At 36.5% G+C, this 27,480-nt stretch overlaps 2 protein-coding genes across 2 annotated transcripts in view; both read right to left on the bottom strand.

Moving 5' to 3' along the window:
- LOC142336917 (protein phosphatase 3 catalytic subunit alpha-like) overlaps nt 1–21,604 on the bottom strand; it is a 110,088-nt gene extending 88,484 nt beyond the window's left edge. The window contains exons 1-6 of the mRNA XM_075385900.1: nt 21,533–21,604; nt 20,517–20,608; nt 19,639–19,850; nt 9,444–9,735; nt 7,175–7,402; nt 802–967 (exon numbers count right to left, since the gene is read on the bottom strand). Of these exons, the coding sequence (XP_075242015.1) occupies nt 802–967; nt 7,175–7,402; nt 9,444–9,735; nt 19,639–19,850; nt 20,517–20,523 (905 nt within the window). The 5' untranslated portion in view covers nt 20,524–20,608; nt 21,533–21,604. The remainder of the gene's footprint in view (nt 1–801; nt 968–7,174; nt 7,403–9,443; nt 9,736–19,638; nt 19,851–20,516; nt 20,609–21,532) is intronic.
- Nucleotides 21,605–26,446: 4,842 nt separating this feature from the next.
- LOC142336553 (uncharacterized) overlaps nt 26,447–27,480 on the bottom strand; it is a 141,932-nt gene continuing 140,898 nt past the window's right edge. Inside the window, exon 42 of the mRNA XM_075385462.1 lies at nt 26,447–26,455. Within this exon, the coding sequence (XP_075241577.1) occupies nt 26,447–26,455 (9 nt within the window). The remainder of the gene's footprint in view (nt 26,456–27,480) is intronic.

The raw sequence follows: 27,480 nt of genomic DNA, 5'->3' as shown, positions 1-27,480 counted from the left end.
GTATCAATGTTGTTCACGCTTGGTCAAAAGCAGGCAAGCGGATAAATGAAAGGGATATTTCCATGTCTGAAGCAACTTTGAGCTAGTTTCGGTTACTGTCACTAATATCCACACACGATTACAAACCTAATCTCAAAGATCATACCCGGGCCGAGGAATGGCGCCAAGATTATGTAAGATAAGTGATAACTAGCGTTGAGAAATCAGTAAATATCGCAATTTTCGTGCATAATTTGCTGTGAATGCGCTGAATTGAGCGTTTCTAAGCGTAAATCTTCCAAAACGTCAAAAGTCAACACATAGAGCTCTGTTTATGCGACTCGAAATCCTGACCTCTTCCGTGCTTGTCGTCTCTTCTACCACTGTGCCATCGTACTTTAATTATCTTATGAACAACATACTTTATGAGCTCTGTGAAATCAACGCTAAATTTAGCGCAAATTTATGTAAGATCAACGCTAAAAATTGTAAGATTTATGCTTCGAAACGCAAATTTATGTAAGATCTACGTTTGGAAACACAGGTTTACGTAAGATCAACGCTTAACCAAGCGCAAATTTATGTAAAATCAACGCTAAATTCGACGCAAAATTATGTAAGATCTACGCTTAAAAACGCAAAATTATGTAAATCTACCATCAAGCGCAGATTTTACATAAATTCAACGCATTCACCGCCAATCTTATATAGTTTTACCTCTTTTGTTTAGCATTGACATCTCGGCCCGGGTAATGAAAAACAGTGACATTCTGGATTAAAGTTTTCGTTAAAATGTGCTATTGATAATTCGAGAAGACTCACCTTATAACACAAATGAGATCATTGTCTTTAAGGAATTCACAGACTGCATTGTATGTGTAGAAATAAGAGATTTGTCTGGAACTATTGAAGATGTACTGCTCTGTGGTTGTCTCATTTCCGTATGTTTTCGTGGGGTCAGACCACAGCATGTCCGTCATCGCATCACCTGACAAATTTATTTTTCCCATTCAATTATAAAAATGAAATAAAATATTGCAGCAGGAATTGCTTGCCGTCTTACTTTTATCTAACAATAATTTGATGTAGAGCCAATGAATTCAAGAAAAGCGTCTGTCGTCAGTTAAATTTTGCTGATATTCAATCTCTGTTAGGACAAATCCGTCTTAAACAAACTAGTCCCATACAAAACAATCTCGAATAGAAAAATAATCCCAGCTGATACAATCACAGAAAAAATGTAGACCAGGTGGTCAGATGACAAAACCAAATGAGAAACTAAGCATTCTAAATGATGAACAAAATCTCATTTGTGGATAAATCGCGAGTTTGTTGGACAGTTATCTTCGCTCTGTGGTCAGTTGGGCGGGCTTTCACTTTGCTTCTCAGTGCCGTCAAACCTAGTGCTGGGAAAAGGGGCGGGGTTGGGGTGTACACACAGATAAATGCGATTTAATGTGCTATTCAATTTAAAACGCAGCAGTATTTCTCTCCGCTTACGAAATATCGTAATAAATTGGACGATCACAGTTTATGAATTAACATCTGTTCGCATTTTACAGTCGTTTATAGTCTAAATTTCTTATACAATTTTGTTTGGTGGGCAAACCTCTCGGTTAATATTGCGTATAGACAGATAAATATTGAAATGCTCGCAAATATCGACCGCGATTATTTAGCGAAAATAATATTTTAATTAGTCTTCTGACTGCAGTGTTTTCAATTGATATGAATTACGATTTTACAATTTCGTTTATTGGCATACAATCCGATTGATGTCACCTGTTTTTTTAATTGGTGTTCATGTTTAAATCGATCGACTATTTTTTTGGGCCAACTTGTCTGTTTCCTTAGGACTATTTCGTCTGCTTTGTTTTTTTTCACCATTCAATCATATGATGGCATTTATTTTAGCTCCAAAGCGGCACGGTTGAGGGTTTGCAATCGCTATTTTCATGCGTTTTCTTTCCTAGAATTGACTCTTGTGAATTGCCCTCAAACAAATTTGACAGATGTTACTGGTAAGACTCAAATTGAGAACTACGCCAAAATTGATTTCATATTTTAATGACATTTTTTTCAGTTCCGTATCGAAGTTTTGATGGAACTAAAAAATGTCATTAAAATATGAAATCAATTTTCGCGTAGTTCTCATTTTGACTTACCAGTAACTTCTGTCAACTTTGCTTGAAATAAATTAACAAGAGTCAAATCTGGGGTAGGAAACGCAAGAAAATGGCGGATGAAAACCCTCAACTGCTTTCACCTTTTGAGCTATAGTGAATGCCTTCATGTGAACAAAAAACATGACTTACCCGAATAACGTCGGGCGAATTGCTCTCAAACGAATGGCGAGCGGTTGGATTCGTTAGTAGCTAGCCACGGTTTAGTGAGGCTCGCTTTAGCTTGATTCGATTCTGCAACCTTTAGTTTTCTAGCCTTGTTAGTAAACAAATCAAATAAAAAACTGATATTTTAAAAATTTGCAAAATTAAAAAAAAGCTTCCAGAATTCGCAGCGAAACGTTCAAATTTATTTTTTTCTCTGGAGGTAAGTTAAGTAACCCATCTGCAAGACTTGAGAATTTTTGTTGGCCAGTAATGATCGTTAAACTCAGAGAAGGACAAAAAAATTCAAAAAATTTGAAAAGAGTAAGAAATGTGAACAAAGTCTTGCTAAAATTCAAGAAATTAAAATCATCAAAACCATTTCATTGTCTCATGAGACTATCTGGTATCCCTGTTCCAAAACTGAACTAGTTTCACAGGCTCATAAAGATCCATACATTTGGAACAAAAATTTTACAAAAATTTGAAAATTTTAAATTTCATCCAAAAATTATTAAAACTGGAGAAATAAAAAATGTCGATCACCAGCCCATTAACTCTAGAAACTACGCAGCAGCTTTTTACCTTGGAGGAGGTCACAGGTTCTCTGCTGCCGGAAAAAAATCAAAAAACATGAAAAAATTACAATTTTTTTTCAAAAACTGCTTAAATTCGTGAGAATAAGATCTTGACAAACGATCCAGTACATCTAAAAATAATCCGGAAACATATTATCAAACCCAAATGACAAAATTTTTAAAAAACTTAAAAAAATTACAAGTTTAAAAAAATATTAAAAATTGTGATATTAAATATTTGAAAATTAATCAATGACCAACAACAATTTTCCAGTAACTTATTATTATACCCTAAATGAAGTTTTCGGATCCTTGAGGCTCAAAAAAGCCTGAATAATGGCTAAATGTCAAATAATTGAAAAAAAAATGGCAAAAAGTGTCAAATATGCTAAAAATGGGGATAAAAAATCTTGCAAGAAGTTCCATTTAACCTAGAAATTATACAGTAACCTACTTTCAAACCCTAGAGGAGGTTTCTTGGCTGTTGAGGCTGAAAAATCTAAAAAACGAGAAAAACTTTCAGAAAAGAATTTGAAAAAAGCAAGTTTTATCAGAAAATTGCTGAAACTTATTAAATTAAAATTTGAAAAACTTTTCCATGGCCAATAAAAAAGTGTCAGTGACTTATTATCAATCATCTTAGGAGGCTTTCTGTCCCCGGGGTCTGGAAAGACCTGAATAGGGAAAATTAAATTTCAAAAGATGAAAAAAGTTGCACGTTTTGTGAAAAAAATGCTAAAATTCGTGGAGGGTGCACCGAGGTCTGATGGGGGGTGGAGGGCAACACTGGTGTTGGGGCAAAAGCGCGGTGTGGGGGGGGGGGGGGGGGTGGGGGCAATAGTGGCGAGTCAACAGTGGGGGAGACCTCAACCTCTAAGAACCGCCCTTCACACCATAAGTAAAAATATAAGTCTCCAAAACAGTTTGAGCTGAAACAGAGCTAAAACGCTCTAAGATCACTTAATGCCCGCTGGGCGCTACTTGTTTATCCCGTTTTTGAGGAGGAAAGTGGCCGCGATAAACGCTTGTGGCGTTACATGAATTGAAACAAATATAGAAGTAAAATAGACAGATCGACCACGAGTCCTTTAATAGACCACTAGACTTTTTGGGTTAGCTTCGGACTGTCATTTTTATGAGACACATAAGCTCTATAAGGCGAAAGCCTTGATAGGGCTTTTCAAAAATAAGATCTTTTCCGTTTGTGCTCGCTCAGCTCAGTGGGCGCATATTATTTGCACCCCTCAGATGCACGTGCAATATTTTTAACATAATGACTTACTATGTAATGGCAAGTGCTCTGTAACTGGGGGCGCATAACGTACTGGGGGCACAAACGGAAAAGATCCCAAAATTAATATTCCAAATCAAAAACTGCAGACTCTAATATTCAAGAATTAGGGCATATGTTTGGCACTACTTAGATGCACACTATTGAACTTTAATAAGTAAATGTTCATAAAATTCAAAGTTCCATAAGTGAGCTCAGAAGTCATTTTTTAGTGGGGCAAGTCATTGAAAAAGTCAATTTTAAGAAGTCACGGCAAGACGAAAAAAAAATCTGTTAGACGAAGTAAAAAAACATAGCAGGACAAGTCCTGACGTACAATTCAAAGAATTTTCATTGACTTAACAAACAACTAGACCTAGAACGGACAATGAGTGAATTGGGAAAACCATTCCTAAAAAAATCAGATGAAAAAAACAAAACAGAAAATCAATGTCAAAATGCTGTTAGGGAGACTAAAAAACCACTAGTGAGATATGTAATGTTGATGAGCTGTGAATGGATTGGGAAAACTATTTAGAAAAAAATCCGATCGAAAAAATCGAAAAAAACAGTAAACATCAGAGTGAAATTGCCGCATGTGAACAAAAAACCACTACCGAGAAACCGAATTTTTGTTCAAACACCATTTTTTCTCTACTTTAAAATTAGAGCGAAAAAAATTCACGCCGCAAAACAACTCGCTTTTTCGCTCCATTTCCTGTTTCGGCGTGACCAAAATCACCACTCCAATTAGATTTCAAAAATCATAAAAATGTGTGAACAGATCTTTGAAAAAAGACAGCGTCCCAATACAATTCAAGTTCTTTGAATTGTAAAAACTTCGGAGCGCTATAATAGCCGCCTAGAATTGAGGACACGGCTATTAAATTTGTGAAATGAGGAATAGTTTCGGTTAATAGCGTTTTAAATCGCGTCTATCTGTGTTTACACCTTCCTTCTTTTCCCAGCAAAAGGTTTGACGCCAAAGAGAAGCAAGTGAAAGCCCCAACAGTGAAAGCCCCAACTAACCAAAAAGCAAAGATATCTGTCCAACAAACACGTGAGTTATCGACAAATGAGGTTTTTCGTCAATTAGAAGGCTTGGTTTCTCATTTAATTTTGTCATCTGACCGTCTGGTCTGCCAATTTTCTTAGCACTACTTACTTGTGACCAATTTTTACTGTGGTTGTATCAGCTGGGAATATTTGCGATTCGCTTTTTTCAACCGTTGTTATGGTGGTAGTTTTCTTACGACGATTTTGTCCCAGTATTCATTCTATAACAGCAAAAATTAACTGAGGTCAGACGCTTTTCTTGATTTTATTTGTTCCACATCAAATTTCTACTTCTATCAAACAATTGCTCGCCCATTTTGACATTTTGAGTGACTTTTCGCCCTTGAGTTTTTCATTTTGCATGATTTAAATTTCTCTCTTGTTTACACGTGTCAGAAGCTGAACAAGGAAAATTGCGCGAAAATAGGTGTTTGATATTGTTTGATAGAAGTAGAAACCTGTTTTTCGGCAGTTTTTTGAAGATATATTGGCCTGCTACATTGTATTCTGCCATTAAGTTCACTAAGGTGCATCAAATGGCTCTATAAAAACTCTATTAAAAGTGAAAGTTAAAAATTGAAATCTTGTCGCCCACTTTTTCTTTTAGTAAGAGCAGCAAAACAAACGCCAATGTCGTTTAACTGTTGTTTTTAAGAGGACTAACTGTTTATCCCGTTATGGAGGACAAATAATAAAATGGTTCTGAGCAAAAACTGGTCAAGCGGAAAATTGCATTAACAAAGACTACAGGACTATTATAATTGCTACAAACTTTTTTTGAGAGCAATTAAATATAACCGACTAACATAGGAAGAATTGCTCTCGAACGACTAGTCGGAGCTCGAACCTGTTGCATTCTGTTTCGCAGTCTCAAAAATATGGTTAAAAACATACCAATTTTTCTTTAAATGCTGAGCTGATGCAGTTTAAGAATATGTTTGAGTTATTGCTGATTCAATAAGCTGCCCTTAAATACCCTTCCGTTATCGTGACACACACCAAATTGACCTTATCTGTTTGAATTAAAGTAAAAAGAACTAAGAGTTAAGAATTGACGTCACGAAAAGAGTTAAAAATGAAGCTGATTTTTAGTGGTGATTGTGACATCATATGGTCGCAACAAAAAATCTGTTGACGTAATAAAAAACATAGCAGGACATGTCCTGTCGTACAATTCAAAGAATTTTCATTGACTTAACAAACAACTAAGTCTAGAACGGACAATGAGTGAATTGGGAAAACCATTTCTAAAAAAAATCAGATTAAAAAAAAAGAAAATCAATGTCAAAATGCTGCTAGGGAGAACAAAAAACCACTAGTGAGATATGTAATTTTGATTATAACAAAAAACTAGGTCCAGAATGAGCTGTGAATGCCACAAAATCGACAAAACACCGCTTTCTCACTCTACTTTAAAATTAGAGCGAAAAAAATTCACGCCGCAAAACCACTCGCTTTTTCGCTCCATTTCCTGTTTCGGCGTGACCAAAATCACCACTCCAATTTGACTTCAAAATTCATGAAAATGTGTGAACAGATCTTAAAACAGCGCCCCAATACAATTCAAATTCTTTGAATTGTAAAAACCAAAAGAAGGCCAATAATAGCCTTTGCTATCGCTTTGCGGCTATCAGTAAATTCACTAAGTGGGCTTCAAATGACGTCATTAGTATTTATTATTTACCACTATAACCACTAATAGAAATCAAAGTTACACCTATTTTCGCGCAATTTTCCTTGTTCAGCTTCTGACACGTGTAAACAAGAGAGAAATTTAAATCATGCAAAATGAAAAACTCAAGGGCGAAAAGTCACTCAAAATGTCAAAATGGGCGAGCAAAAATTTAGCATAAAAAACCCAACAAATTCACAATAATTACTTCAATCTTCTTCGAGAGCAAATAATTAGTCATTATATTTTTTGGTCTTATCGACTACTATTTCTAGTATGATGCTTTTCTGACCTCGTCTGTTTGGTTCCTTGAACCTGTCAATCTTGTGTATCTCGGAGACTCTCTTGATTCTGGGACTCAGTCCCCCATGGACACAGAAGAACTGTTTGTTCACAATGGCTGCCAATGGAAGTGCATCGAATGATTCCATGCATGTCTTGTAGATGATGTCGTTGTACTTGGCTAGACACTCGTCTTTGAATGTGAAAACTTTCGTCAAGTGCCGACATTCGTGGTTACCTACCAAATTTCACGATGTTTAGATTTTGACCCAATTTTTTACCGATGAGAATTCAAGTTTATATCATGACTGGTAATACTTAATTTTTAATATATATTAGGGGTAACTGTAGTCTCAAGGTACAGTGAGCCGAATGATAGGTTATGTTTCAGTGCAATATGAGTTACCATTAGAGTCAACCAATGGGCATTTTCTTCATATGATAGAACATTCTGTCATTAAACCAAATGAAGTGTTTTTGTCAACAAAATTCTGACTAAATTTGCTCATTTTTAAAGATAAGAGATCAAACAATTTTTTTGCCGGCAGGTCTTCGGGCAGTAAAATGAAGATAAAAAACAATATTGAACTCCCTGATTTTGTCTGTGCAATTTTCCGCCGAATCGCTACAAATCGTTTTTTAAATAAATATCTCAAACCCAGCTGTCACAGGAGTTTACTTTTGCTCAATGGAAAAATATTTTGAAAACACGATTTTTGAAGCAAAAAAGTGTACAGTGGTCACCGTACGTGTCTGTGATGTGCCTTCAAGTTTAAACCTTTTCTGGAAGGGGTAGCTATCTAATCACGCTAGCAGCTATTTAAATAAATTTTTAGGAACCGCAATAAAGCAAGTCTTCAACTTGTCGGTTTAGATATTTGCAAGAACAATGCTACAGCTAGAATAAAAAATTTATGATTGAGAAAAGACAACCGGGAATGGGGCAAAAAAGCATCTGTAAAAGCATCCCAAATCTTTCCGCATTTTAGTATTTTCCGCCAAACTTTGTTTTGCCATTTTTCAAAAATATCTCAAGACCCATTGGTCGGGGACAATTGTTTTTCTCATTAATAACCCGGACCTGAGTCTCAGAGCATTTCAGCGCTGAAACAGTACATTTCACAAGTTAAAACCCAATTCAGTTCTGAAACAATACACAATTAGTGTATTTTAAGTTTCTTTATGCCCAGTTTATCTTCAGTATGATTTAATTGAGGTCATTTAGCTGATCCAGGCGAAAATTACTCATGCTCCAAAACTAAGTCTGAACAGCAAAATGTCATACTTTCTAAGCTTATAACTGGTAATTACGATAGTAGTATACGCCCTCTTTATATTTAAAGCTAGCTTGTAGGTAATTACGACAAATTTAGAGTAGTGGCCACGGGTCTCAGGACAATGTACTCAATTCTATGTTACTCAATGCCATTTTACCCCATCCTATTATACCCAACCTGCATTTCAGCCAATGAAAAATTAAGTTTACTATTTTGTTAACAATTACCAGAGCAACTATTTAGCCGATTTTATAATTAAAAGGCCCGTGGAACTTGATACGACACTATCACAACTGAACATCGGATAGTAGAACTAATTGATCATAAAACTTTGGGTAATTTTAGATTGGGAAAAACAGCATTGGGTAAATTGGCATTGGGTAAAATGGAAGAAAGAAAATTGTTGTGTAATCGCGGTCACGTTTTCCAAGCGTTTCAGAAACTACAATGACATTTGCGGAAGTTCGATTCGCACATAAAGCAAACCTTGTAGGCGTGAGGTGGGCGAAAAAAATTGTTTTCCTTGCAGCTTGTTTTAATCGAAATTAGAGAATTGGCAGTCTAAATAGGCAGAAGAATAGGCAGTGTAAGAATAGGACATGAACAGAGTAATGGCTTTCCAGGAAAAACAGAATATTTTTGGATTGATGCAGTACTGATTTGCTCTGTCACCAACATCCGAGAATTTATTTAAACATATACTCAAGACCGAAACAAACTAGGGGCCACCGTGTTGGCACAAAAGATACATTGGCAAAAACAATAAAAATTAGCAATATTTAGAAAAAATGTTTGACCCTTCAATATAGTGGACGCGAGAGATGTTATCAGTTTAGCTCTAATCCTGATATCAGTTGTTTTGGTACCCTTTTCGTGCTAAAATGAGGGATCCGAAACCATGCATACATTTTTATACAATATTACTGACCATGTTTATCAAAACTGGCCAAATCGAGACGTATAGCTCAATCAGCAATATATTTGCGCAAATTCTCTTCTAACCTCTAAGCATCAGTAAATTCCTTGGATAAGCTAATTTCATCGCATAGAGAAGCAATACACATTCAATACTGAACATGCCTCTGTCCACGTAATCCCCCAGGAACAGGTATCTGTTCACACTTGCCGATCCTCCAATTGAGAGGAGCTTGAGCAGATCATAGTACTGGCCATGGATATCTCCGCATATGATGACAGGTGCCTCAACTTCAAGCAGGTTAGGCTCGTGACCGAAGAGAGCTGTAGTTTCTCTCAGGACCTTCAGTGCACAGCTGTCTGACAAGCGACCTTCTGACTGAAAGGATAAATAGTATTATTGGAAAAATTTAGATGATCAAAACTCGATATTGAGAGCAGTTCATTCTAAAGTTAACAGCAAGAAAGGAGAGCGCGTTCGCTTGGTTCTCTCCTATATCTGTTTTTAGTGTGAAATTCAGTCTCGTAAGGTCAAGCTATAAAGCAGAGCTACTTCATCACCGTACATTTGATGACAAGTCAAATTGTCCAGACGATAAAACCCAGGTTTTGGTCCAGACCCAAATTGAGCTATGATCAAGCATACAAAAAGATATAATCATTAAAAAGATCTACAGCCTTGTTTGAGAAGAAAAAAACAAACATTACAAACTTAGTCATTCAATACGCTTGAAATGTTTAAAAAACTATTTTGTTTCATTCGGTCAGTATTATATCTTCAGCTTCCAACGAAAACTTTCAGCTTCCAATCAAAATTTCAGCAAAAATTTTGCGACAGATTAGAGTCGAAAAGTTTAAAACAAGCAAATAGAATAGAATTTTTGGCTTGAGAAATTTATGCACCATTAGACGATTCGTCACTTATGCCAATAAAAGATTAAGTACCACAGGAATATGAACAACAGACTCATTATTGAAGAACAATTGATGTTAAAGCAAGTACACTCAGTAATAAGCAATTTTAAATGCAACTCTTTTACTATTTTTCGGTACTAGTAAAGTCTTAATTCTAATCTTACAGGTCTGACAAGACTTGGGTAACACTTGCAATTTGATTCCAAAGCCAAAACCAACATTTCGAAAAATTTCGAGCGAAAATTTTGAATTCCAAAAAAAATTGTATTGTGCCACCAATTCGGGGTTCATTTTTCGCCACATTCCTTGGGTGCTCTGAAAACAACACAAAGCCATTCAAAGTATCAATAAGCACCCCGAGGGTCTGAGTAAGCAATATTATTGGGTTTTCAGCCGGTTCTTAGCCATTTTCATCAGTTTTTGAAAGATCATTTTCCAGATATTTTCCATATGAGCCCCTGAGTGATCAGTGCCCCCGCATACAAAGATCACCGACTGTTTGTCTTTCACTTAACTAGCGTATCACGCGCTTTAAACTCTAACTGCGCTCATATTACTCAACCTTCAAATGTGACCACTATTCTGGGGGGAGGGGGTACATATATTAATTGTGCCCCTCTCCAACCAGTACGCTATGCACCCCCGGTACGTTATTTTTGATGTTTTCGTGGCTATTCCTGATGTTTTTTGGCTATTTTTGACTACCAAGTCTTGGCCTAGTCTTGGCCAAGTTTTAAGAATTTTCAAGACATGGATTAAAACTTACCATGTCTTGGCCAAGACTTGCGCAAGACTGACAAGTCTAAAATGTGTTATGACCATAGCTCAGAATCAGTACTGCTAACTAGGCTTATAATTAAACTTGCACAGTACTGATATTGACTTGGCGTTAAGTACGGGCATGTCAATTGACCGAATGTTATAGAGGTCATTACATAGACTGCAAATGGAAATAATTGCACACAAACTGCAAACAATTTTCTCCGAAAATAAAATAATTTTCAGAAAAACTGTTTGCCACTTATTGTTTGAAAAAGTTTTCATTCGTAAAGTTTTTATGTAATGTAGGAAGTTATTTAAAGGGGGAAGTAATGTAGGAAATTATTTAAAGGAGAAGTGATGCAGGAAATTATTTAAAGAGAAGTAATATAGGAAGTTATTTAAAGGGGGAAGTGATGTAGGAAATTATTGACAGAAGTAATGTAGGAAGTTATTCCAATACCAATTTACGTCCTTCCGTCACTTTTGTTTAATATATCCTAATTTCTGGCAAATATCATGGAAAAATGTTTGTCGAATTTATCCCCATCGACCTGCGAGTTGCTTGCTTTGTCAATAATAGCCATAAGCAGCGCAGAGAAGCCCGACTGGGGGAAGGGATGTTGAAGTAAGGGTGTCTCAACCCTGAAAAATTGCTATGTGCAGCACAATTCACAATTTAATGTGTTCTCAGCAGCGTCGATGATCAAAAGACATAAAACATAACCGACTAACGTCGGGCGAGTTTCTCTCAAACGAGCGGCAAGCAGTTGCCTTCATCAGAAGCTTGCTACAGTTAAGTGAGGCTAGCTTTAGCCTAATTGAAGGGGCATGAGGTGAGCGCAGCGGGGGGATGCACTGGGGGAGGGGGCTGATGGGGGCAACAGTGGGGGGGGGGGGGGTGGTTAAAGGCGGGGAAGGGGTCTTTGGCTGCACGGGGCACTTACGGCCTGAACGATGTGCAGGTGTGGGGATTGTGGGGTGAAGTGAAGAGGGTTGGGGGGATGGGCCAACCTCTAGGAACCACCCTTCGCGCCATAATAATAAATCTCCAAAACGGTTTCTCTGAATCGCATAATTGGAGACTAGTGAACTGAACGGCTCTAAGAGAAGTTAATGCCCGATGGGTGCTACCTCTTTATCTCGTCTTTGGGGTCGAAAAGTTAATTGAGAAAAGGCAGTCAAGCAAAAAATCACATAAAAAAGACAAACCGGACTGATATAATTGCTTCAAACTTCGTTTGGGAAAAAAAATATTACACATAGAGAGAGACTAATAAAAGTCCAAGGCAACTAAACTACTCAATGCTCATCGAGCTTTACGTTTTCACCCCATTTTTAGGGTAGAAAAGTATCAGCCGATAATTCGGTCGGTAGAATAAAAAACTGCATTAAAGAAAACCGACTTCATTTGAGAAAAATTATTTACAAACAAAAATAACAATGACCAAAAAACATATTTTGCAATAAACTTATCTCTTATCTACTACAAATTACATCTCTTATCTTCATAGAAGCCCAAAAGGTATTGGAAGGAGATTGCAAGCGAGTAAGCCTAGTCCAAAAACTGTTCATTGTAAAGGCAAGAAAATTGTCAGCACTTTTGTTTTTAGTTATACAAAAACCACGAAAGCCCTTACGTTTTTCCTGAGGTATTGCCAACACGTTCAGATTTCAAGCGCAGGAAAACGTTGGTATGTTTGGATTCAAACCACAAAAGATCATGAAGAAACGACTGATATAGTTTTCTTCGCACAAGCATATCAAAACTCTATCACAACTGTAAATGTGATTTAATGGACTTAATCTAAATAATTTTTCATTAATTATGTTACCTTTGTGAATCTGAAATCATCTACAAAAAAATTATATAAATTTCAAATTTGTTCAATCTTTTTCAACGAGTCTAAGAAAAGGTCTCAAAAAATGTGCATACTTTTCATAAAAAAACAAATGTTATCCAGGATTTACCGACAAATTCTGATGTTTGAAACTGAACACACTGACAATTTTTTTCCGTTTAAAACCGAACACATTGACTATTGCGAAACCGAACATGCAAACATACAGAAGACTTCTTGCTTTCCAGACCGAAAATAACAAAAAATTTCCTACGTCTAAAGCCAGACATACTGAACATACTGACAATTTTCTAAGTCATTAAGACAATTAAATTTTCTAAGAAAATTAATTTTCTAAGACAAATAAACTGAACATACAAAGATGCCGACAAATTCTTAGATTAAAAGCCGAATATAGAGAAAATTTCACACGTCGTTTTTGTTCCGACTTCTGGACGAGGTGAAAATGAGTAAACAAGTTGATTGGAGAAATTTTCCTGTTGTCATTTTTTGTTCCTAGTAGGTGTTTAGAAAACTGAAAAAAAGGGCATGCTCATGTGGCATTTTTTTGAAAATTAGTGGCTAATCGGGTCGCCACTTCTTAGTGGTCATACAAGGATCATATATGATGCCATACAAATCATAATGTATTTCCTAGTACAATCCTTGCATGTTTACTAAAAAACCATATATGATTCTCGTATGATTACCACGAAATCATATACGATCCTAGTATGATAACCAAGAATCATACACCTATTTTTTGCAAATCTTTTTCCATTTATGTTTTTTTTAAATATTATTCGGTAAGGCATCAACTACGTGATTCCCCGGCATCACCTTGTGATGCACGAAAAGACCCTAACGTACAATATTATTTTCAAAGTTGGGAATAATGTATGTACAATCAAGTTCAATCAATTTAAAGCGCATCAATAAGTAAAAGAGAAAATTCGATTTCGGAAAGATGAGTTTATGATCCTGTTTTTACAGAGTTTTCCTTTTAAAAACGAATTGATTGCTGTTGTTTCTGGGAGCCAATTCAAGCGCCGGGAAGGGCTTCTGCTGGCTTTGTTTTTATTCTTTTTCTTAGTGTTCTTGGATAGACTAGTAGAAGTTGATTAGCTCGTCGTTTTTCCATGCGTGCTGAGATATCAAAATTTTTCCTTAGGAGAAAAAGTCGTTAATTATGATTAATAATTCAAGAAGTAATAAATAGTGAGTGAAGCAAGAGTGAATTAAAAAAATGAAAATCGGAATAGGGCTGCGCTCATTGTGAGGATTGAACTACTGCGTCCCGTTTCATTAAAGAATTAGAGGACTGAGCTATAACTCATTGTTTTAGTCGTAAAAAGTGTAATTCTGTTCATGAAAGCAAGCGTTAAGACGCGTTAAAATAAATTGAGTAGAGAAAAGAAAAAGTGAAGTTGCAACAGTTAACAACTTAGTTTCAAAAAGCAAAATTAAAGCGTGTAGAATAATAAAAGTAAAAACGGAAGAATAAAAAGCAGTAAAAAGTGATATGCTAACCTAAACCTTGAAACCACTGGACAGAACCGCGAATAGCACTAAAATATGTCATTAGTTGTATAACTGTAACTTGACTGTGTTAAAGATATCAGTGGAGTTAATGTAAACAATAATAACATTTTCTTGGTTGAGTGATGCCAATCGATTAAGCTTTACCAGTAGGTAAAACTGTGTAAATTGCTGCTGTTTTCCTCGTGTTTCTCACAACTAAGCCCCGAATTTATTAGGTTAGCGGGTGGCTTAGCTGCAGGGTTAGTACGTTGCTTGTTTGGCAGTTGCCCCGAATTAACTAAGCAAGCGGCTGGCAATAACTCATTGGTTGATAGCTGTTCTACGATCTAGGAAATGGAAATTTAGATGAAGTGAAAAATAGAAGACAGCAAGCTGTTGCTACGATTCGAACTACTTTCCAATGCTTTATTTGTTTCGTTCCAAAATTGTAAACTGCTAGCTCATTGTACACTGATTGTTGTAAGTGACGACAGTATTTTGTCGTCATTAGTTTATACGACAATCTTGTCGAAATTAAATCTAAAGAGCATTAGCAGGACAGATGGTCCAATGTGATTTGATAACTGTTTTTCGGACGCTGTCTTTTTTTTTCTCTATGAGTTCAAGTACTGATTCGATCTTTTTTTTCGCGTTTCAGGTACTCATTTTCTAGTCTGATCTGAATATCCCTTACAGCAGGTATTTGGGCCTCTTCATGGAGTTTTTTGACACTGTACCAGCGGGGTTTCCTCATACATATTTTTAAGGCTCTGTTTTGGGTCAGTTGTATGTTGTTGAGAACTGAATCAGATTGTACAATCCAGCAGGCATTCGCATAGAGAAATAGAGGTCAAACCCATGATTTATAAAAGGTCAGCAAGCACTCTTCATCAATGTTGATCTGACTGAGCCGCCATAATTGGTAGATTCTTTTGTTTGCTCTTGCCACCAAACTTTTGCAGTGTTCCCTCCACTTTAGTTGCGGGGTAAAGTTTACGCCACCAAATTTGATTGAATTCGCGCCTTCAATTTGTGTACCATTGATAAAAAGATTTGGACTGGTAACTTTCTTCGAAGTAATTTAAAAAAAAGCATAAAATTTCTTTTGGTAGGATTTATTCCTATTTTCAGTTTTTCGCCCATTTGATTAATTTGTCACTGAAGTTTCTCTTGAAATATTCTGCAGGAGTGCGACCTGTAGTAACGGGCAAAATCAACAGCAAATTGAGAAACTTGTGGAGGTAAATCTGGAATGCCACGGACATAAACCAGGAAAAGTATTGATGCAAAGACGCTGCCCTGAGGCACTCCAGCTAGTGTTGAAAATGTTGTGCTTTTTTGAGTTATTAGTTCAACGAAGATATTTTTTTGAGAGAGAAACGAGTTAACCGATTCTATCACCAACTTATGCACATCAATTTTTTGCAGTTTGTTTTGAAGTCCTAGTCTCAACACTGCATCAAACGCTTTATCGATATCTAGGCAGACCAATCCCATCATTTCCTACCATTGAAATGCTTACATGCTGAGTGAGTTTGAGCAGGTTATCAGTTGTGCAGCAGTTTCGTCTATACGCACTTTGCATTTCACTGAGGACACCATTGTTTTCACAGTGCCTTAGGACAATATTCTTTACTACAGTTTCACAAACTTTTGCAAAGCAATTAGTTAGACTGATTGGTCTGTAATTTTCTGCATCTTTTTTGTTTTTGTTCGGCTTTGGTAACTTTTTGACTTGTGACTCTTTCCATGTTGTTGGAACATAAGAATTGTTCATTGAGCTAGTTATCAGGAGACAAATGTACGCCTTGAGGCATTTAAATAACCTCTTCAGAATGTTATTACCGATTCTTTCCTGGCTTTGATCTACTTGTTTTGTTCAGAATTTGATCATAATGTCTACTTTTATAACACAGAGGTTATTTGGTTCAATATTTTGTATTGAAGAAACATTTTTGTCTCTTTTTCAATTTCTCGAAGTGCTCATTTAGTTCCAAGCTTTCGTTTTTATGATTTTTCATTGCATCTTGTAGAAGAGTTTTGAATATTCCTCAATTCTGAATGTCTCCTGTTGCTCTGAGTTGTTTATGTGAGACTTCAACTCTTTGTTCGGTTTCAATTGTTATTTTTGAATCACCGCATAATGCTTTAACTGCTTTCCAAAAACTTTTGCTCCCCTTATTTTGAGCTATTGCAATCAATTTTGATTGTTTGATTTTTTCCGATTTTTTCACGGACCTCTTTATTTCTCTTTGGAGAATTTTTTTTTCCTTTTTCAGGGATTTATACTGTTCTCCGTTTGTTCTTTTCAGCTCTCTTCTCTATTTTTCTTCTTTTCGCGGATAAATTTAGTATTTTCATGTCCAAAGAGAAATCTCTTTTGTAGGATATACGACTTCTGAAGCGAGCACTGACTTATCTATACAAGTATTTCATTAAATTGATGCAATTCGGTTTTTTGATTGACTGGTGAAAAGATCACAGAGTTTTCAAATTATTGTGTGACAGTCTGGTTGAATTTTTTGAAGTTATTTTTTTGCCTTCAAATGCAATGTGTTCTGAATTACTATGTTCAAGGTTGTAATGGTTGAACTGTGGTCACTACCAAAGTCATTGGAAACATAAAATGTATCAAAGATTTTGAAGACTGATTGATCGGTGAAGTTAATATCAAGCATATTTCGACACGCTGCTTGATGTGATTGATTCGTGTGAAAACCGTTGTTTAGAAACTTAAAAGTTCCAGTTTCTATCGTTTCAAGTATTTTATCACCGTTTCCAGTATAATATGTGCAATTCAGCTCCGGGTGTGGAGTGTTGAAATCCTCGCAGATAAACGTTTTTCATATAGGTTTCATAAATTTATGACCGATTCAAAACCCGACCTGGTGAATTGTAAAGAGCTATAACACAGCGATGACCAGTAAAGAGCTATAACACTTGCTATCGTTTTCGCAACGACAGGTAATTCAAAGTAAGATTTATTATTTCAAAAACTTTTCCTCAGCGTTTTAAACGTTTCTATCAGATTTTTCTTGTTTAACTTCTATTATTGTCATTCCCTTCTCTGCTAAAATCATTGGGCCATGTGACTTACTTGCTATCATTTCTGTAACTACTGTTTCTTCATTATGCCAGCTCTTGACTGCATCCAGGCACACAATATCAATATCTTTTTCCATCAAAAATACAACAAGTTCTGATATTTTATTAGACAGGCCTCGACAGTTCCACTGCATAATTTTGATTTTATCCATTTTGGCTGAATTGATGGCTGTTTGTTGAAATTTATTGCATTGGAACATTCGTGAAATTATTATTGAGCATTTTTGATGCTGTCATAAACTTTTTGACCATCTAATTTATCACCGAAAACTCTGCTTGCACTAATACTGACAACATTGATGATATCACTGTAAGACATTGTGTTGAAGGTTGATCGGATTTTGCTGAGTACTTCAGCAACCAGAACACTTATGTTTATTGCCGAGACAGTTGGGTTTGGGTGTAACATTTCGGGTTGTCTGTTTGCGAATAGTGAGTACTTGATATCTTGTTTTCTCTTTGTGGCTTCAAAAACTGCGTTTTGGTAAGAGGAAGATCCTCTGTACACAGATGCGCGCCATCCACCACAATTAGCACTCTCGGCTTTTTCTTTTGGTTTGGTTTTTACTGTGTGCTGGCCTGAGAATCGCAGACGCTGCTCGTTTTTACACACGTTTTTACAGACAGGCAACGCTGCTCGTTTTTACACTGATTGGCGGAGTATACATATTTCTGACACTTGAAGCTTTGTTTAACATGTGGCGGTTCTTTGCTTGGTTCACATCTGTAGATCGGCCAACCAATCTATACACCGTGCTGTTGTGCAGCTGAAACATGATTTGTCGAATCGGTTATTACTCTGATAAGTTTTTTAGGTTTTCCATTTGCTCGGCGTATAATCCTTGACATTTTTACTACATTCATTCCGTTATTGCTCAAGAATTCCTCCTTTATTTCATCTTTCTGGATGATGTGATGCACATTGACTATAACAAAGCTTGGTTTGGATTGGCTTTTGGCAGTGTATTTCTTGCGATTACAATTGCGTTTGGGAATACTTGTTGTAGGTTTATACTTGACATGAGACTATCTCTGGAGGCTTTGTTTTCCGGTTGGATAAAGAAATCGAATGAGCTTGGCAATTCTCTAATTCGTTGTATTTTCAGTTATGGGAATTTTGTCTTCATAGCTCGGGCAAATTGCACATGAGTTGATCTTGGATTGATTGTTATAACTATTGGTCTAACTGGCTCTGACATCAAATTCCTCCCGTTTTGAGTTCAAAAACGTTTGCATTTGTTTTGAACTTAAATAAAATATTGTTGACCTTGTGAAGTTTCATCAGCGGTTGCTCTTGCTTTTGATAGAAGAGCACTTAGATGGCGCATTCTGGCCAAGGCCCCACTGAGGGCTATTGTGTAGCAGAACGACAAAGATGTGGATTTAAAACAACGTTTAAAGAGTGAAAAAAGCCAATTAAAAAGTCAGGATTTTAAATCTTAAGCATCTTTCAGTAAAAAATCTCTTTTTATAAAAGACTCAATCCCAAAGGAAGTTCCTACACAAAGTGGAGTACTGGCTGGTGGCTTTCCTATCACACTTTGAGGTACTGATTCGAAAATGACATTAATACCGTTTTATTCATCATGGACAGCAATTAGCAAAGTTGGGAAATACATAAAAGAGTAGGTCCAAATAGATAATAAAGATTTGATACTCTCTGAAACCAATTGATACGTATAAATGATCATTTATAGGAAACATAGAAAAAAATTTTTTTGGCATAGAACTTCAATTTGGTTTTGTTAATATGTTCAAATTGCAAAGTTATTCTTTAAGCGCGCACAAAGAATCAAACGTGGATTGCAAATGCGATATAATATTTTATTATGTCCTCTGACTATATTATACGGGATTTTTTGGTACCAGTCAATGTTTTATGTGTCATATATGAACTTGTATGATTTCCAAGAAATTTCTTCAACTTCGATAGAAAATGAGAATTAAACAGTTTTTAGGCTTTGAAATTTTTTTATGGTCCCTGTATGATTACCAGGAAATCATATATGATCCTTGTATGATCACTAAGAATCATATATGATCTAGTTTGACTACTAAGAATTTTGTGTGATGAGCAACCCGGGTACAACCGCTTAGTCGATTTATTTAAAGATTAAAATTTTAGCGACGGATCTCCAGACCTTCATATGGTTCCGGAGAACATCCAGCCTGGGCAGTCCGGTTTTGGAGTCGAATACATCGGCTACTGTCAGTTTGTCCCTCGGGATGCGTTTGCTCTTGGGCTGGGGTGAAGTTGGTCTTGCCCTGCTCATCCTGCTCGCTTGCTCCCTCAGACTCTTGTTGTTCACTGTTGTTGGTGAGGAGGATTCCGATTTGACAGTCTCGCTTATAACTAAACATTAACGGGTCGTTCCCATTAGAGCCCCCCCCCCCCCACCCCAATCTTAATGGTCAGATAACCCATAGTCCCCCCAATCATGGTAAACATACCATAATGGGGGCTATAATCTATAATTTAGTGGGGGGGGGGGGCTATAATAGGAAAACCCACATTAACTTGCCCTATTAAAACACGGATTGATAGCATTTTTTGCAGAATTCTGCTACTGATAGCAAGCCAACTGCTAAAATAGGAAAGGCACGAAAAACCCAAAAAAACACATATAATTGGTTTTTCTGTCTCCCTAGTGTCCAGAAAATTTAAGTTCTCTACTACTACAGGCAACAGACTCTATGCTAAAGTTTTCACTTTTTTCGTCAGCACTCTTATCATTAAATCACTGTTCAATACCAACCAGAAAGGGGTAAAAAGCGTTGAGTGGGGGTATGTGATCCGATATTTGTGCCCCCCCCCCCCCCCCAGCTTAGTGGGCGCATATTATTTGCACCCTCCAGACGCACGTTCCATATTTTGACATAATGATTTACTATGGCACGTGCTCTGTAAGTGGGGCGCGCATAACGTACTGGGGGGGGGCACAAACAAAAGATCCCGATATTTTTTTGGTCTTCTCATTCATCTATCAAGGTCAAAACACTCGTTTTTGCATGTACTAACCAGACATCGGCTGACTTGAGATGACATGAGTCGTCACTGGAGACACTTCACCCTCAGCAACAATCTCGCTCCTGCCTCTCGAATGATCGCCTCTGGTAAATTTTATGAAACCAGGTGACCTTTCAACTTGGGGTTAAATATAGTTGATAATGCAACAAAAATTACGCTCGGCGCAGAAAATTTTCGTGAGGTATTGCCGCTATTTTCTTTTTGTTTTGTTTGACTTTTGATTTCAGAAAGCAGTCAGTTTAAAAACATCACAACGGTGACAACTTCAAATTTTTCCATTAATTTACAGTCAATCATGAATATTACCACACGGTTGTTATCGCCACCGAGAAGTTATCAAACTCCGAGGAGATGCCGAGGTGTTATGATAACTTCGAGGGCGATGTCAACCGTGTGGTAATTTTTTAATCAACACATGTAGCGATCATTTCAAAATTGAACACATTCTTATTGGTTTTTCATTTTGATTGTTTGTGGACAATTACATTCTCAAAGGTAAGTGATATTTCTTCGGATCTGTTCTTTGTTTTGTCCTCATGCCCCTCCTTCCACACACAGATACACACACAGACAGACACACACACACACAGACACATACACACACAAAAACGCACACTCACTCATACACACACACACAACCACAAACGCACGCACACGCACACAAACACAAACACACACGAACAGACACGCACGCGCACAAGTACCCACGCGCACAGACACACACACGCACGTACACACACGCACACACTTAAAAACACACACACTTACACGCACAAAACCACAAACACACACGCACACACACGTATACACGCACCCACGCACACTTACACACACACACACAACCACAAACACACACGCACACACACTCACTCACGCACACAACTACACACACACATACACACACAACCAGAAACACACATACAACCAGAGACAAAAAGATCCCGATATTTTTTTGGTCTTCTCATTCATCTATCAAGGTCAAAACACTCGTTTTTGCATGTACTAACCAGACATCGGCTGACTTGAGATGGCATGAGTCGTCACTGGAGACACTTCACCCTCAGCAACAATCTCGCTCCTGCCTCTCGAATGATCGCCTCTGGTAAATTTTATGAAACCAGGTGACCTTTCAACTTAGGGTTAAATATAGTTGATAATACAACAAAAATTACGCTCGGCGCAGAAAATTTTCGTGAGGTATTGCCGCTATTTTCTTTTTGTTTTGTTTGACTTTTGATTTCAGAAAGCAGTCAGTTTAAAAACATCACAACGGTGACACGGTTGTCATCGCCACCGAGAAGTTATCAAACTCCGAGGAGATGCCGAGGTGTTATGATAACTTCGAGGGCGATGTCAACCGTGTGGTAATTTTTTTAATCAACACATGTAGCGATCATTTCAAAATTGAACACATTCTTATTGGTTTTTCATTTTGATTGTTTGTGGACAATTACATTCTCAAAGGTAAGTGATATTTCTTCGGATCTGTTCTTTGTTTTGTCCTCATGCCCCTCCTTCCACACACAGATACACACACAGACAGACACACACACAGACAGACACACACACACAGACACACGCACACGCACACAAACACAAACACACACGAACAGACACGCACGCACACAAGTACCCACGCACACAGACACACACACACGCACGTACACACACGCACACACTTAAAAACACACACACTTACACGCACAAAACCACAAACACACACGCACACACACGTATACACGCACCCACACACATACACACACACACAACCACAAACACACACGCACACACACTCACTCACGCACACAACTACAAACACACATACACACACAACCAGAAACACACACACGCACAGGCACGTACACAAACACACACACACACACGCAAGCACACACACCCACACACACGCACACACACACGCACGCACACACACACACACTCACGCTTACGTACACAAATACAAACACACACATAAACACACATCCACACACATATACACAAACGCACATGCACGCACACACACTCACACAACACTCAGCACACACCACTTACACACACACCACACACACACACAAACCACACACACACACACCATAAACACATCATACCACACTCAGCACACACCACTTAAACACACACACACACAAACAAGAACGCACGCACACACACACACAAACACAAACGAACATACACGCACGCACACACGTACCCACGCACAAACGCACGCACACAAACACACACGCACGCACACAAACGCACACACTTACAAACACACACACTTACACTAACACACAACCACAATTACACACGCACACACACTCACTCACGCACACACTTACACACACACACTTACACACACACAACCACAAACACACACACACACACGCACAGGCACGCACACACACACACGCACGCAAGTACGCACAAACACACGCACACACGCACGGACACACACAACACAGAAACCACACACAACACACCACGCAAAAGTTTTTTAGACTACAATTTTATTAAACTGTTTGCATCATTAGACTACGAGTTTATCACCACTCTTTTATCTTCACTGTTTACTTAGTAACAGTGGCGATAAAAGAGTGTGATAAACTTGTAGTCTAATGCTGAAGTGTTTTTCCAGTGTCGATCAGGCATTAAAATCTATTACACAGGCAGTTTAATTAACTGTTATTATCGCAACAGGTGTTGATTAAATTAATTGTTGGATATAAGTAGTCCACTTTAGAGATTGTGCTATAACTCTAACAATACATAAGTGTCATGGATAAAGCTGCAGTTTTTATTCTAGAGGACACCACGTTTAGAATTCAAAGAAGACATAAAAGTGTAAAACGTATTCCTCCAATTTTTAAACTGATTGAAAAATGTGGTGTTTTGCCACATTCTGCGGATCATATTCTACTTTCTGTTCAGATGTTGATCTCAATGTTTGCAATCTTTGCTCTAGACGTCTGAAATCGTTTAGGTTTGAGCACCCCCAATCATCGTGGTTACATATTATTTGCTTACCCCATACGCACAAGCCATTTTGTTAAATAGCAAGTTACTGTATTTAACTCGCTCCGTAACTGGGGGCCGCATAGCGTACTAGGGTGGGGGAACAATTGAAAAAGATCCGTAATTCTTGATTTTTCAGTTTATCGAGAAATTGTCAACAAAATGTGATCCAATGATACCCACATAAACCAGTTGTCTCATTTTTTTTGTAAATAACTGTATTCCTTTTGCAATTGTTTCATCTGTTTGTTTTTGTTTTCCTTTTTTTGAGAGCATTGACAATGGTCGCGTAATTTTGTTTGATTTTGAACTCACTGTTAAAATTTACTGTATCTGATACTGTGCGTTTTTCACAGGATTTTAATTGTGGCCAGTTACAATTGCAAATTTCAGTAAAACTGAAGCATTTGCATTTTTTTAACTCTTAATCTTTAAAAAGGAACCCCCAAAAAATGAAAAATAAAACAAATTAAGCACGTTTTTACCCTGCTTGATATTGAAGTAACTGTTTGCAGTGCTATATACTGCTAACCATTAAAATTTGGTTCACAAATACGTCATTAGTGTACAAGGAGGCCAAACTGTTTCCTATGCAGATTCTACTGAAATTTGAAATATGGAACAAATGAATTCAACTAACATGTAGTCACACGAATTTCAAGTAAAAAACAACAAATGATTGAGCTAGAAAAATAAGATAGAACCCTGTTTCACACAAAAAGACACACAAAAAATTTGAACTCACAGATCAAACTTCATTGTTTATGGAAGCAAAAAAGCATCAGAAATCAGTAATAGCAAAGAATCCCAGGGGATAAAAATTGAACCAAAAATAACTAGATAATTAAGGTATGTGTGAGTTATTTAAATGCAACCAAACTCTGAATTTACTCAACAAAATTGAAATTTTCTGACTGCATCTAAAATTCTAGAACAATTCTTCCGAAGGAAGGTATCACAAATTAGACTGAATCTCAAACCAGCATTAACGAGCAGTGACAAACACTGACTGTGATTTCCTCTTGTATATATTTTCCTTGAAAGAGAAAGTTAGGCTTTCAGATCTTTAAAAACTTCCTGAGTAAAAAGGTTTTTCACGATTCCTCTTGATCATAGACGCACGCAACGATTACAAAAAATTACAAAAAAATTGGACGAAAATATTTTAAATTTACTTTGCACTCGGGGAAGGGTTCTAATTACACTAACTACATCTTTGTTAAAACCAACTTTGTGTCAGTTTTGCAGTAGTTTAGTCGAGTAAAGGAAGTGTATTCAAATTGTTTGTCCTAGTTGCTTCGCTTTTGTTTGAAAATTAAGTACCAATTGCCATTTTATATCAACATTTGCTTCAATATGACCTGCAATGAAAAAACTTTTTTAGCCGGTCAAAATGAAAAAAATTGGCGAGCGCAGTTTAACTAAATCAATTACAAATGTATTTGAGTTCAAAAAAAACCAAATTGCAGAAAACAAGGAAATGTTAGAGATGAAAAATAAAATCTCCTATCATAAAGCTGCAGCTGCAGCGCTGTCAAATGGAACAAAATGGAAAATTGAAATAAATAGAACAAATGAATTCAACTAACATGTAGTCACACGAATTTCAAGTAAAAAACAACAAATGATTGAGCTAGAAAAATAAGATAGAACCCTATTTCACACAAAAAGACACAAGAAAAAATTGAACTCACAGATCAAACTTCACTGTTTATGGAAGCAAAAAATGACTCATAAATGACTCTTATACGGCACAAAATAACACTTTTGACAAGAATTTTAATCATGACTCAAAAAATTGCAATTAATTTTGATTGCGATTTTGAATGCAACCAAACTCTGAATGAGTTATTTAAATGCAAAAAAGCAGTGACAAACACTGACTGTGATTTCCTCTTGTTTATCACAGTGATTTCCATTGAAATTTTCTGGCTGCATCTAAAATTCTAGAACAATTCTTCCGAAGGAAGGTATCACAAACTAGACTGAATCTCAATCCAGTATTAAAGAGCAGTGACAAACACTGACTGTGATTTCCTCTTGTATATATTTTCCTTGAAAGAGAAAATTAGGCTTTCAGATCTTTAAAAACTTCCTGAGTAAAAAGGTTTTTCACGATTCCTCTTGATCATAGACGCACGCAACGATTACAAAAAATTACAAAAAAATGGACGAAAATATTTTAAATTTACCTTGCACTCGGGGAAGGGTTCTAATTACACTAACTACATCTTTGTTAAAACCAACTTTGTGTCAGTTTTGCAGTAGTTTAGTCGAGTAAAGGAAGTGTATTCAACTTGTTTGTCATAGTTGCTTCGCTTTTGGCTGAAAATTATGTACCAATTGCCATTTTATATCAACATTTGCTTCAAAATGACCTGCAATGAAAAAACTATTTTAGCCGGTCAAAATGAAAAAAATTGGCGAGCGCAGTTTAACTAAATCAATTACAAATGTATTTGAGTTCAAAAATTTCAAATTGTAGAAAACAAGGAAATGTTAGAGATGAAAAATAAAATCTCCTATCATAAAGCTGCAGCTGCAGCGCTGTCAAATGCATCCAAAAATGTTTTGGAGGGGTTCTTGAAATTACGAACTCTAGGAAAGTACATAATAGACATTGTAAAGTAAGTAAAATCAAATTAAACGAGAGTATGTGAAATAAAGGGAGAGAAAAGCAATATGTTGAGTTTTCTGAAACAATTGATAAACGTTTAAAACGACGATAACAATTGAGAATGTAAAAAAGAAAAAAAAGTGTCTCAATATGAAAAACATAGAAAAACATTGGTGACTCTACTTTATTAATGACTCATAAATGACTCTTATACGGCACAAAATAACACTATTGAAAAGAATTTTAATCATGACTCAAAAAATCGCAATTAATTTTGATTAATATAGCAAAATTACGGAACCTGAAAAAATACCAAAAATCATTGAAACAAAATATGAAAAAAAAACAAATTTATAGAATCTGCAATCTTTCAATTTTTTGGCTTTCTCAGGCTACAGAAAAAAAAAATAAAACAGCCCGCAACAATAAAATACCGCGGAGAACGCAAAAATTTTCGAACAATGGGTTTCGATAAAATTAAAACGCTCGAGAGACGGAAACCAAGACGTCTAAAATAATACAAATTGTTCAACCTATAGACAATGAAGAACGTGTAGACGTTGTAATATTATTTAGAATATTTAGAACGTACAGACAATTAAAAAAATTAGTTGTATCTAAGTACTTAAAAACCTTGATATTTTTTTTACTTTCAACTAGTTGTCAATGAAAAATTATAATCGTATCCTACGAGTTTCGTTAACATAACACTTTTTAGACTGATAAACCGTAATAAATCAATTAGATATAATCGACATCTTTAAACTTATTTGAAGCGGTCAAAGTTGTCAGCTTTTCTTTGTTTCATACGTCAAACAACCAAAACCAGAAGAGAAAAAAGTACCTAAAATCACGGAAAAAACTAAAATGGCTCAAACATTCGCCACAAACAATCACATAAAAACCAAAATCATAATTCTTAACTTTTGATTTCAACAATTAGGCGCGCTGCAAGCCGGTTAATTGTTGAGAGAATCAGATTTTGTTCAATGTTTTAAACCGGAATAGTTCCCTCATGTACACTCATGAAAAGTTCTAAAACTCAAGTCGAATTGAAATTTTAGTGCCACAAAAATTGGAAGAAATTTACTATCAGTTGAGCCACTCTTGGATCTTTTGGAAAATAATTACTCATACAACAGTCATTTAAGAAAATTGAAAATACATATAGTTGATATGTTATCCAAATAAAGGGTTGAAATTTTGAAAAAAAAACTTATTGCTCATGAAATAACTGGTTTGTTCGGTATTATTGCAAATCAGTCCAAATTTCAACATCAGAGGTGGTTAGATGGCAACATAAAAACTTTTCATGGTGCTTAAATT

The sequence above is a fragment of the Convolutriloba macropyga genome, chromosome 3 (genome assembly GCF_964194025.1).
Source record: "Convolutriloba macropyga chromosome 3, txConMacr16.3, whole genome shotgun sequence".
NCBI classification, from domain to species: Eukaryota; Metazoa; Xenacoelomorpha; order Acoela; family Convolutidae; genus Convolutriloba; species Convolutriloba macropyga.
This window is presented reverse-complemented; position numbering and strand designations above follow the sequence as displayed.